The sequence below is a fragment of the Panthera onca genome, chromosome B3 (assembly GCF_046562875.1).
Source record: "Panthera onca isolate mPanOnc1 chromosome B3, mPanOnc1 haplotype 2, whole genome shotgun sequence".
Classification (NCBI taxonomy): Eukaryota; Metazoa; Chordata; class Mammalia; order Carnivora; family Felidae; genus Panthera; species Panthera onca.
This window is the reverse complement of record NC_138344.1, coordinates 107,762,801-107,775,332: the sequence shown is the minus strand read 5'-3', so window position 1 is coordinate 107,775,332 and position 12,532 is coordinate 107,762,801. Positions and strand designations below refer to the sequence as shown.

The window sequence follows — 12,532 nt, the reverse complement described above, 5'->3', positions numbered from 1 at the left end:
AAGAAAAGATAAGAACCATATGATCCTGTCAATCGATGCAGAAAAGGCCTTTGACAAAATTCAGCAAGCTTTCTTAATAAAAACCCTTGAGAAAGTCGGGATAGAAGGAACATACTTAAAGATCATAAAAGCCATTTATGAAAAGCTCACAGCTAACATCATCCTTAATGGGGAAAAACTGAGAGCTTTTTCCCTGAGATCAGGAACAGGATAGGGATGCCCACTCTCACCGCTGTTGTTTAACATAGTGTTGGAAGTTCTAGCATCAGCAATCAGACAACAAAAGGAAATCAAAGGCATCAAAATTGGCAAAGATGAAGTCAAGCTTTCACTTTTTGCAGATGACATGATATTATACATGGAAAATCCGATAGACTCCACCAGAAGTCTGCTAGAACTGACACATGAATTTAGCAAAGTTGCAGGATATAAAATCAATGTACAGAAATCAGTTGCATTCTTAGACACTAATAATGAAGCAACAGAAAGACAAATAAAGAAACTGATCCCATTCACAATTGCACCAAGAAGCATAAAATACCTAGGAATAAATCTAACCAAAGATGTAAAAGATCTGTATGCTGAAAACTATAGAAAGCTTATGAAGGAAATTGAAGATATAAAGAAATGGAAAAACATTCCCTGCTCATGGATTGGAAGAATAAATATTGTCAAAATGTCAATACTACCCAAAGCTATCTACACATTCAATGCAATCCCAATCAAAATTGCACCAGCATTCTTCTCGAAACTAGAACAAGCAATCCTAAAATTCATATGGAACCACAAAAGGCCCCGAATAGCCAAAGTAATTTTGAAGAAGAAGACCAAAGCAGGAGGCATCACAATCCCAGACTTTAGCCTCTACTACAAAGCTGTAATCAAGACAGCATGGTATTGGCATAAAAACAGACACATAGACCAATGGAATAGAATAGAATCCCCAGAACTAGACCCACAAAAGTATGGCCAACTAATCTTTGACAAAGCAGGAAAGAATATCCAATGGAAAAATGACAGTCTCTTTAACAAATGGTGCTGAGAGAACTGGACAGCAACATGCAGAAGATTGAAACTAGACCACTTTCTCACACCATTCACAAAAATAAACTCAAAATGGATAAAGGACCTGAATGTGAGGCAGGAAACCATCAAAACCCTAGAGGAGAAAGCAGGAAAAGATCTCTCTGACCTCAGTCGTAGCAATTTCTTACTTGACACATCCCCAAAGGCAAGGGAATTAAAAGCAAAAATGAACTACTGGGACCTTATGAAGATAAAAAGCTTCTGCACAGCAAAGGAAACAACCAACAAAACTAAAAGGCAACCAAGAGAATGGGAAAAGATATTTGTAAATGACATATCAGACAAAGGGCTAGTATCCAAAATCTATTATAAAGAGCTCACCAAACTCCACACCCAAAAAACAAATAACCCAGTGAAGAAATGGGCAGAAAACACGAATAGACACTTCTCTAAAGAAGACATCCGGATGGCCAACAGGCACATGAAAAGATGCTCAATGTCACTCCTCATCAGGGAAATACAAATCAAAACCACACTCAGGTATCACCTCACGCCAGTCAGAGTGGCCAAAATGAACAAATCAGGAGACTACAGATGCTGGCGAGGATGTGGAGAAACGGGAACCCTCTTGCACTGTTGGTGGGAATGCAAATTGGTGCAGCCACTCTGGAAAACAGTGTGGAGGTTCCTCAAAAAATTAAAAATAGAACTACCCTATGACCCAGCAATAGCACTGCTAGGAATTTACCCAAGGGATACAGGAGTACTGATGCATAGGGGCACTTGTACCCCAATGTTTATAGCAGCACTCTCAACAATAGCCAAATTATGGAAAGAGCCTAAATGTCCATCAACTGATGAATGGATAAAGAAATTGTGGTTTATATACACAATGGAGTACTACAGGGCAATGAGAAAGAACGAAATATGGCCCTTTGTAGCAACGTGGATGGAACTGGAGAGTGTGATGCTAAGTGAAATAAGCCATACTGAGAAAGACAGATACCATATGGTTTCACTCTTATGTGGATCCTGAGAAACTTAACAGAAACCCATGGGGGAGGGGAAGGAAAAAAAAAAAAGAGGTTAGAGTGGGAGAGAGCCAAAGCATAAGAGACTCTTAAAAACAGAACAAACTGAGGGTTGATGGGGGGGTGGGAGGGTGGGTGATGGGTATTGAGGAGGGCACCTTTTGGGATGAGCACTGGGTGTTGTATGGAAACCAATTTGACAATAAATTTCATATATTGAAAAAATAAAAAATAAAAAAATAAATGTTAAAAAAATAAAAAAAAAAAAAAGAAAAAGAAAGAAAGAAAGAAAGAAAGAAAGAAAGAAAGAAAGAAAGAACTTACCTGAACAACAACTGAAAAGGCCTTTGATTTTATTCTCGCTAAGGATTCTGCCCTTTCACATCTCTGGATAAAAAATAAACAAGAAGGAGAAAAAGTTAAAACACATAAACATTAAAAGAAATTATGAATACCCAGGTATTTATCAGAAATAAGATTGGAGATAGAAGATACGGTAAAAAGAAATTAACATTTTTTGGACATACATTGACCAAAGACATATAAACACAGACAACATTCTCATAGCAGGTCCACAACACCATCTCCATAGCTACTGACTGTTGAAATTCAGGATTTAAGGAAGATTATATGAATGAAAGCCTTGGTGATCAGGCCACTCCCTCCTCATCTGCCTCCTCTTCTGCCTATGCCCCAAAATGACTCCTGTCTCATCCACGAAATTGGACGAAAACCCTGGAGGCAGGAAGCAATAAACAGTAGCTAGAGCTCCACACTGGCTGAAAGTAGGACAGGAAGTAAGAAAAGACATATTTCAAAAACCCTACTCTGCCTGTGTAAGGACTAAGAGCACCTTCCACCATCATTCTCCCCTTTCCCTGCAAAAACTCTTAACATCCTCACTCCCAATTTACACTTGTTGTGGTCTTCCACAAGGTTTCCAGGAAAAAACAGACTAACTTTTCATAGAGCTGATGTTTCAGGATTGTCTGAGATAATCATTTTAATACCAAGGGTCATAATACCTGTACACAGAATCACTTGTATACATAATACTTGTATACAGAACCACACAGAAAATGAAAACAAACTAACCAAACTATTGCCCCGCAAACAATCAGATAGTGAATTTCTCTGACCTCTGATTCTTGTGAATTTCCTTCTCTCTTTTCTTCTCCATCTTTAACTTTTGATTTTAAGGATGGATTCTGGAAGAGCACAAAAGTTATATATACACATTTACAATTCAAATTAACTAAAAATCAATTGCAAATAATTTCAGAGCAATGAGAATCATTTATTTTTTTAATTACTGCAAAACTAAACGATCATTTCACCTTATTACTGCACGGTTCACCACCTGACATTAAATTAAGATCAAGGTTAGGTTTCAGAATAGTACTAAAAATCATCAATAAAATGCCTAAATCCTCCTAACTAAGGAAGGAAAACATGCATTTCATATAGTAGTAAGAAAATTGGTTTATTCTCCTTTCCTTCAGGTATTCAGAGGTCTTAGTAATGCTAAGTAGAGAGTTTACTCAAAGAGGGTGCTATAAAAAAAGAAGTAGTATAAAAAAAGGGCAATAAGAAAGTACTCCGATAGATTTTTACATTGATTGCCTAGGTCATTTGTGTAACCCATTTGTAACACTTGAAGTATTCAAACATTCTAAACTGTGCTGTCTCTCATTAAAATAAATGTGGGTAGAGGAAGCAAACTCTTTCCTTCTTCTCAAGACTGTCATCTGATCACTTTCTTTATCTTTTCTAAAATTAAGTTTTGAGCCAAATCCCTTTATATAATGAAAAGCCAAAAACTGGCAACCAATCTTTCTGAAAGACAATATATAAAATAATAATTCCCATCTAGCATTTATGAAAACACTAATACATTATCAGACACATAATAAGTCATCAGAAATTGCTTATGTTTTACTTTTATTTTTTCCTAAAAGTATTTACTAAAATAAGATGGAGTGGTGATTTCAAAGCTAAATTCAGCAAGGCTGGCCATGAGGTTTCCAGGGTAAAAAGTTTCTCTAGGTGAAAAGGTTACTGTGGAATATGGGCAGCTCCAGCGTCAGTATCTGGATCAGAAAACTAAACTGAAAATCTGTAAAACTGTGTAAAACTAAACTGTGCTGATGAGATCTGTAAATGGATAAATCAAGGCAGGCAGAGCATGCCCTCTCACAATGGAAAAAGCCACCACTCAGGTCTAGCAGTCTGTTGCCATGCACAAAAGTGGGACCACTATTACAAACCACTGATTTTTAACAGAAGCTGGATGTCTGGAATTTTAACTGAAGTCCACAAATATTTAAGTGCCAGTAATTATTTTGACATTTTAAAACAATTTTAGGATCAACACTGTGTCAAACAAACCACACCTGTGTGTAGGATTTGGCCCAAAGACCGCCAGTGTGCAACCTCTAGAAAATGCTAAATTATAAAGATTGGAATAAATCTATGGTATACCAAGATTACTTATTCCTCTAAAGTTAGATAGATATTATATATAATGTATGTTATTTAATACATATTATAGAATTATTGTTAATAATTGTGTAAATATATATATATATAATGACATACAAAATCTGTTTGTAAGGTTAAATAGCATTACATAGCGGATAACTGGCAAAGCCAGACCTAGAAAAGTAAAGCCCTCGAAATCTTAACTCCAGGAGAATGTAGCCACTCAACTAAACTGCCTCTCAACCTCATCATCCCTGTCTAGCCATTAGTGTAGAATGCAAATACAACAGTGATATATTAAACAAGCGGTCACATACCTTTCTGTCTTTGTGCCACTGCTGATGCTCTAAAACTATGTTCTTAATATTGTCAAAAAAATCATCCTTTATCAAGCTGAGGGCTTTGTCTGGATTGGATTTATCACCTGAAATTATATGTTTCATGTTCTGATAATGATCGTGAACATTCAGCATTTCCTAAAAGTGAAAAGATGAATCTTTCAGTTCAATTTTTGGGAGAAACTTAAAGGCAAAACCAACACAAAATAAAATGACACTCCCAAGTGACTAAGTTGATAAAGAATAATAAGCTACAGTATATTGAAAACAATATAATCATACAACCCAAATAGTACAACTTTATTAATGGTCTCCACAGAGATCCACTAATCTTCACAAACCTCAAAGCCTCTGTGCCTGTCCCCATAAGCTCCATCATTACTTCACTAGTAAGATCCACGATTAAAAGAAATAGAAGGCAATTTATGACAACATTTGAGGCATCACTTAGACCTTCTTCCCCAGAAACCTCCAGCCAGTTGGGCAGGTCTATGGGGTAAGGGAAAGATAGCACATTACAGGTAGACTTCAGAAATCAGATAAAGCCAGTATTGAGACTTGGCTCAAAGAGCAGCAGAGAACGACTGACACTCCCATCACAGATGACCACTGCAACACCCGAGTCATCCCCAAGTTAGGCTACTCAATTCATTTCCAGTAGGTTTTGATGGCATTGACAGGGATCTGTTCAAACAATCACGAGCTGCTGGGCAGTGCTGAGTGCTCACTCATGCAGGACCTTCAAAGGAGAACACTGTCCAGACATGGGGAGCCCCTAACTTTGTACAGCTTGCAGTGTGCTGAATTCCATTATTTTACTACATGCAATAAAATACAGAGGAAAGACCACTAGCTGGACCCAGTTTTGAGGCTGAGTTCTGTCATTTGCTAGACTGTGACCTTGAGCAAATCCCTCAATCTGAGAATCACATTCCACATTTGTACAAAATTAAGTGATGCCATCTAGCCCACTGTAAACTATATTAAGTGAGCTTATACAAGTGGGCATGTTCTATAAAATGTAAAGCAACATACAAAGTTAAAGGATTAAGAAATAAAAGAAAGTACATGCACCTTGGAGCCTTATAGGCTTGGACATTCAAATCCAGTGTCTGTACCTTACTGTACCCTACTTTATGCAAATTACTTACCTTCTCTGAACCTCAGTTTCCTTGTTTTTGAAATCAGGAAAATACCACTTCCTTTGCAGGGTTACTATGATCATTAGTGAGATAACAGACATAAAACACCTAATAGTTCCTGGCACGTGCTGAACACGCAACACATGATAGCCACTACTGTATTATAATTGTAGAAGTAAAGAAACAAAGAAATGACTGGCTTAAGGTCATATTTAAGTAATAGAGTTATAATTCAAAATCAAAAGTTTCTTTTTCCCCATATACTTTTTTTTTTTTTTAATTCCAGTATAGTAAACATACAGTGTTATATTAGTTTCAGGTATACAACACAGGGACTCAACAAAAATCAGAAGTTCTGATTCAATATCCTAGTCTCTTCATTTTATTATGCATCCTTAACCACAAAGCTAGAACTAATGAGTAGCTGAATCATGACCCAAATTCAGGTCTGCTGACATGTAGGCTTAATAGCATTTGCAGGCAGGAGAAGCAACGTAGGGAAGTATTAAAAGTAAGGATTATTATGAGAACAGGTGAAAGACTGCACAAGGACAGGATGAAGAGAGTCAACAGAGGGAAAAGGCTCTTAAAGCAGGTCTATGGCAAGTTAAAGACCCTACAAAAAATCACGATGACTTCACATAGAAGCTTCTAGGAATAGGCATTCCATACCTTGGCCCTTTGGACCCTCCTCCCCAATCACCCTAAAAGGATATGCCTTTGATCACCCCAGCTCTGTTCTCTAAAATCTTTCAGGGTAACCTGGGTGGCTCAGTCGGTTAAGCATCCAATTCTTGATTTCGGCTCAGGTCATGTTCTCATGGTCGTTAGATCGAGCCCCACATCGGGCTCCATGCTAAGTGTGGCACTGGCTTGGGATTCTCTCCTTCCCTCTCTCTCTGCCCTTACCCCACTCATTCTCTCTCTCAAAATAAAAATAAACTTAAAAAAATAAAATATAAAATCTTCCATACCTGTTTGCTGACATAGACAATATTTTCAAACAAAGGAACCTGTATTTCAACACCTTCAGAACCTTTAATTCTTAAAAGAACGTAAAATCAAAAACCATGTTTAAGAAGGTATGTTAACAAAAAATTAACTTTCTACCACCATATCAGTCCACAACCAAAAATGGGTTTTGTTTCAAACTCAGGGCAGTGCTATTCCATGCATGTAAAATTCTGGGAGTCTCACTACTTATTCATGTGAAAGATGATTTTTCTCAATACTGACAACTCAAATAAAATACCAAAATACATTAGATGGTAAAGCTGCTTTAAGACTATGCCTCTTATCCATAAATCTTGATTTCATATTTTTATCAGAACAGCTTTAAATTGTTTTCAATGGCTTTTAAAATAAGCATTATAAAAAGCAACTTAGGAAATAAATACATAGTGTTAAAAAATAAAAATTAAGTCACTTTAAATTCTTGTTTTATGACCTATTTAAAATCAAACATAAATGGTGGCTTCAGTATTTGAATCTAAACATCCCAAGTCCAAGGGCAGTCTTCTATATTTTTTGCTTCTCACAGAGTTTCAAGATTTATTGCATAAATGTTCATATATTTAGAGTGTATTACATCTGATACTTTAGAGAAACAATAAGCGTTCTATGATTGGTTCAAATCATTAGAAAAAATTTCAGTATCCCTAGATGAAGGTAAAACTTCGATATATAGTTAACAATAAAACATTTTTTTTTTAATTTCAAGAGCATAAAAAACAAATTTACCTCTAACACATCAGAAGTGATAAGTTTCATTACACGATCATTTGGGTCCTTAAATTCTTCTGTAACTTCAGCTCGTTGAATTTTCTTCTTCATTCTATATGATAGCTATGTGATAATGAATGTCTTTTAAAGGATATTTTTTTAGATAATCCATTTTCCAAAGACTATTAGACTTTTAAAATAACCTTTAAGGGGCACCTGGGTGGTTCAGTCGGGTAAGCATCCAACTTCAGCTCAGGTCATGATCTCACAGTTCATGAGTTTGAGCCCCAAACCAGGTGAGCTTGAGCCCCACTTCAGGGGAGCTCGAGCCCAATTTGGCCAGGGTGACAGTGTGGAGCCTGCGTGGGATTCTTTCTCTCTCCCTCTCCCTCTGTCCCTCACTCACTTGTGCCCTCTTTGATAGATAGATAGATAGATAGATAGATAGATAGATAGATAGATAAAATAAAGTATTTAAAAAAATAATAAAATAAAATAGCCTTTAAGATGCCATGCCACATGCTTATAAATTCAAATGATAGAGAAGTTACATGATTGGCCAGCTGATGTCAGATCCAGAATTAGGACCTGGTGCTCTTTTAATCTAATATTTCAAGTATCATAAGACTGAAGAAACATATTTTATTAGTGGACATTAATTCTTCACCAACTGACTTTAAAATTCCTTGGTCTTCTTTCAGTAACCTCTCTGATGTCTGAATAAAGGAATAAACAAATGGCAAATGCCAAATCTCATTTCCTATTCTAACAATTTACTTAACAGATGGCATCTAGAAACACACTGTATTTAAAAGCAGAGACTAAATTTTTGTTTGCAAAAAAAAGTAATCAGAAAGCATTTTCTCCTATTTTAAGACACTGTTCTAATTGTATTGGAAATTATATAATATTCTTTCTACTTTATGAACAATGAAGCATAATTTCTCATTTTGAAAAACAATCTATTTTAGATAACATACCAATTTGGGCATTGCTGTAAAGTGAAATGCTTTGTCTAGTCGTAGTTTCCTAAAAATATAAGCTGCATCAAAATGTTGTGCATTTATCAAATCTTGCTGAAATTTTAAGACTTCATCCCAATCTTTCAGGGCAACTCTAATCTACAAACAAGAGAGTAAAAAAGTTACTAAAGGTATATCTTTTTTCATTAATGTATTTTAATTTAGAAACATTGGCATTCCTATTTAAATCAGTTTGTTGTAAAAATATTGTACCTGTTTCCTATTTCTGCTGAGGGAAAACAACAAGTATTACCTTTTGTTTTGGTTGACACAGTTGGGTGTTATATAATCCATACAGCAGATACAAAGCACCAACTCTGATCTGGAAGGTGTAGGGCGGTAAAAAATATTGCCAAGCCAAAGCTAATGCTTCTTTTGTAAACATGTTCTTTTCTAAATTTCTCATTCTACCACTAGAAAACAAAGAGAAAATATATTATGACTCTAAGTAAACCAGTAATGAACACAAATTAGAAGAGGTATATTCTAGCAGCTACTAGAAACTGGATGGGCATTCCACATCTGATCCTTTCACAATTCAAGCACAAAAACTTATTTTTCTGCTGTGCTTCTTACACTGAGGAATAGACATGCACTCGGTAAACAGGATGCATCTTCCTAAGGCATCAACTTTACTTGCTGAATAGGGGAGCAAAGGGGGAGGGGCTACAAATTATTCCTGGTTAAGAATTTAAAACATTTTTAAAAATTAAAATAACCATGGTTATATTACAGAATAAAATACAAAAGTTATATGCCTTCTAATATGCAACGGGGATTTTCCCCAATACTCTCAGGGATATACTCTACACCTCATTAGTCCTTGAGACACCTAGGTGAAAAAGTTAAAGAACCACAATACAATATAACCCACACCCTCCTCCCAATTCTGCAGGACAAAGCTCACCAAAGCAAAGAAGGAGCAGGGTAGAAAAGCAGACTTCACTATACTCCCAAAGTCTGGGATCTTCAAATAATAAATACACTAAAAGAATGCAAAATACTGTAGTATTAGCAACCAAAGCAACTGCTAAAGAAACATCACCACTACTCAAGTAGTGTCTACTTTTTTTCTCATTTTACTTTTTCCTCCTTAGCTAAATATATGGAGGTAACCCCCGCAATATTTTCCAATATCTGCTTTACCACCTACTAGCTGTGTGACCACGGAGATTACTTAACCTCCTTAAGCCTCAATTTCCCCTTCCATAAAACAAGGATAATTATGTACCTGCTTTTCAAAGTTGTTCTACGGATTAAATACATTAAGCTATAAATGTATTACATTTAGTAGCCATTAAAAAAATTAGTTCCTTTCATTAACCGTACAATAAATAGCTCTCTATCCTCCATCCCCCGCAATGTACAAACTACACAGGTAATTATTACATTGAAACAAAGAGAACTTTTACTTCTGATTCAGGAAAACACAGTCTTAATCACAAGAATTCATTCAGCCAATCATTTAGCTTTTTCAATATTGTGTGTGTTATGCTAATGAATATCAAACTTATCCAGTCACTGTCCTCACAGAGCTCTGTCTAGTGTAAGGAAAACTTTAAAGCAACAATAATAATAATAAATGAATATTTACAGGGCAATGAAGGGTGCCCTTAACACGTATTAGCTCATTTAACACTCATGACTGCAATAAGAGGTATTACAGTCTCCATGCTATGGATATGGAAGTTCAGGCAAGTAATTTGCCCGAAGTCGGAGTTACTCTTTGGGCTGTGATTCAAATTCAGGCAGTCCAGCTCTGTAATCTGCTTGCTCTTAACCGCTATACTCTACCACCTTTTGAACTACACGCTGAAAATAACCCGTGCTAAGTCGAGAGATAAAAGAAGCATAATGCTCTGGGGAAAAACCCAGTATGAACGCCTGACTTACTCTAGAAGGGCAAAGGAAGGCTTCCCTGAAACACTGTTCATTTGAGATTAATCTGAGTTTAGAAAAAGGTGGTCTGGCAGAAGGAAATGGGGGGAAAGCTCCAGGCCCAGTGAAGCTTGAAGAGGACCACAGGCGGCCTGGAGCAAGACGCTGGAACGGCAGATGAAGCTGCAGAGATGGGCTGAGGCCAGTCAGGGAGGGTGTTGCCAGGCAGATGAGAGACGGTGAGCTTTATCCTAAGGGCAGTGCAAACCACTGGAGTGGTAAGCAGGGGAAGGACAGGCACTCTAGAAAGACAACTGTGGTTGTATGAAAAACGAATTCAGTCGTGCAGCGTTCTGTCTTTGCTTGGGTGTTTGTTTTGTTTTTAAACAAGGGGCTTTAGGAGAACAAGGCTGGAGGAGGGCAAATGATGGGTGACCTGGGCCAGGGTGAGGCAGAGGAGATGGAGAAGGCGGTTTAGAAGGGTGGCCAGGCAGAAATACATACTCGGCGGGAGGCCGCAAAAGGACACAGTCGAAGCCAATGAAACTGCCCAGGAAGAAGGCCCGGGAGAGCTGGGGGCAGCGTGCAGGGGCTGCAGCCTTCCTCAGCCCTTCCCTGGAGCAGCAGCGCTTTGGGGAAGAAAAAAGCTTCCTACTCCGCCTCTGAGCAGGGAGTGATGCGAGGGTAGCGGACTAGAAACACCCACCAGAAGATGGTCCCGAATTTCATGCTCCTCCAGAGCTCCGTGAAGTCCTCGAAGCGCACGCTATCGGTCTCCTGGAAGCGGCTGAGCAGCGCCTCGCAGTCAGTCTGCAGGCCTGCAGGAGTCCCCATGCCTGCAAAAGCCCCTAGACCACGCGCGGACCAGCCGGCGGCTGTCGCCCAGGAAACCGAAGCCGGACGTCCCGCCCCCTGTGCTTGACGTACTTGCCTTATCCGGCCCTTTAGCTCCGCCTCTAGCCGGACTGGTGCGAATTGTGGGTTTTGCTTCTTGCGAATGAGTGGATGTGTGCCCGTACCTGCTCTGATCTGCTTAAAGATAGAGGGCTAAGGTCAGTTCTCTCAATTTCATTGAAGAAGTTTCTATTTCAGGAGTCGTGTGAGCCCAAGCAGGATTTTAGGTCTGCATTAGGCTAGCTTATGTAAATTGGCTTTACCCTTACTTTCCTTTAAAGTGACCCTGGGGGCGCCTGGGTGGCTCAGTTAAGCCCCTGACTTCGGTTCAGGTCATAATCTCGGGGGTTTGTGAGTTCGAGCCCCTCATCCTGCTCTGTGCTAACAGCTCAGAACCTGGAGCCTGCTTGAGATTCTGTGTCTCCCTCTCTCACTGCCCTTCTCCCGCTGGCACTTTGTCTTTATATCAAAAATAAACATTAAAGTGATCCTGGAGTCACAGAAGTCAACTTTTATAATTCGGCAAGAACAGGTCCCATTTTCCACCTAATTCTTCGTGGAAACAGTATCTAAAGAAGACCTTTTACTAGGAAATGAACTCCACTTATTCTCTCATAGTTTACAACCACATAGTATAGTGTTCAATGTGTGTCTCTCCTTGTAACCATTGCAGTCTTCTGCAACCACAAATTGAGAAACTTGTGAACATCTCCCCACCGCCGCTCACACCCCTATGTTCATAATAATCTGACATAGTACTTGGCAGAAAGTACATATTTATCGATTATTTGGCTTAATTGGCACTCTGTGTATCCTCCACCTCTTACTCCCTGGAGCTGGATATGGAGTAGTATGCTGGACTTCTCACCATTTTCAGATTGCAGGGCATGCTATTTTTATTCTTTAGGAGTGGTATGCCAATATAATGGAAAGCATTAGACCAACTGTAGATGGACGTTCAACTCACTTAACTTTCCTGATCATTGATCTTTTTAAAA

At 38.2% G+C, this 12,532-nt stretch overlaps 1 protein-coding gene across 1 annotated transcript in view; it reads right to left on the bottom strand.

Annotated features, from left to right (window-relative positions):
• Nucleotides 1-11,567, bottom strand: part of SNAPC1 (small nuclear RNA activating complex polypeptide 1) — a 33,018-nt gene extending 21,451 nt beyond the window's left edge. Inside the window, exons 1-7 of the mRNA XM_060619998.3 lie at nt 11,347-11,567; nt 9,016-9,175; nt 8,721-8,861; nt 7,759-7,863; nt 4,856-5,014; nt 3,197-3,265; nt 2,382-2,444 (exon numbers count right to left, since the gene is read on the bottom strand). Coding sequence (XP_060475981.1) covers nt 2,382-2,444; nt 3,197-3,265; nt 4,856-5,014; nt 7,759-7,863; nt 8,721-8,861; nt 9,016-9,175; nt 11,347-11,474 — 825 coding nt within the window. The 5' untranslated portion in view covers nt 11,475-11,567. The remainder of the gene's footprint in view (nt 1-2,381; nt 2,445-3,196; nt 3,266-4,855; nt 5,015-7,758; nt 7,864-8,720; nt 8,862-9,015; nt 9,176-11,346) is intronic.
• Nucleotides 11,568-12,532: the final 965 nt, after the last annotated feature.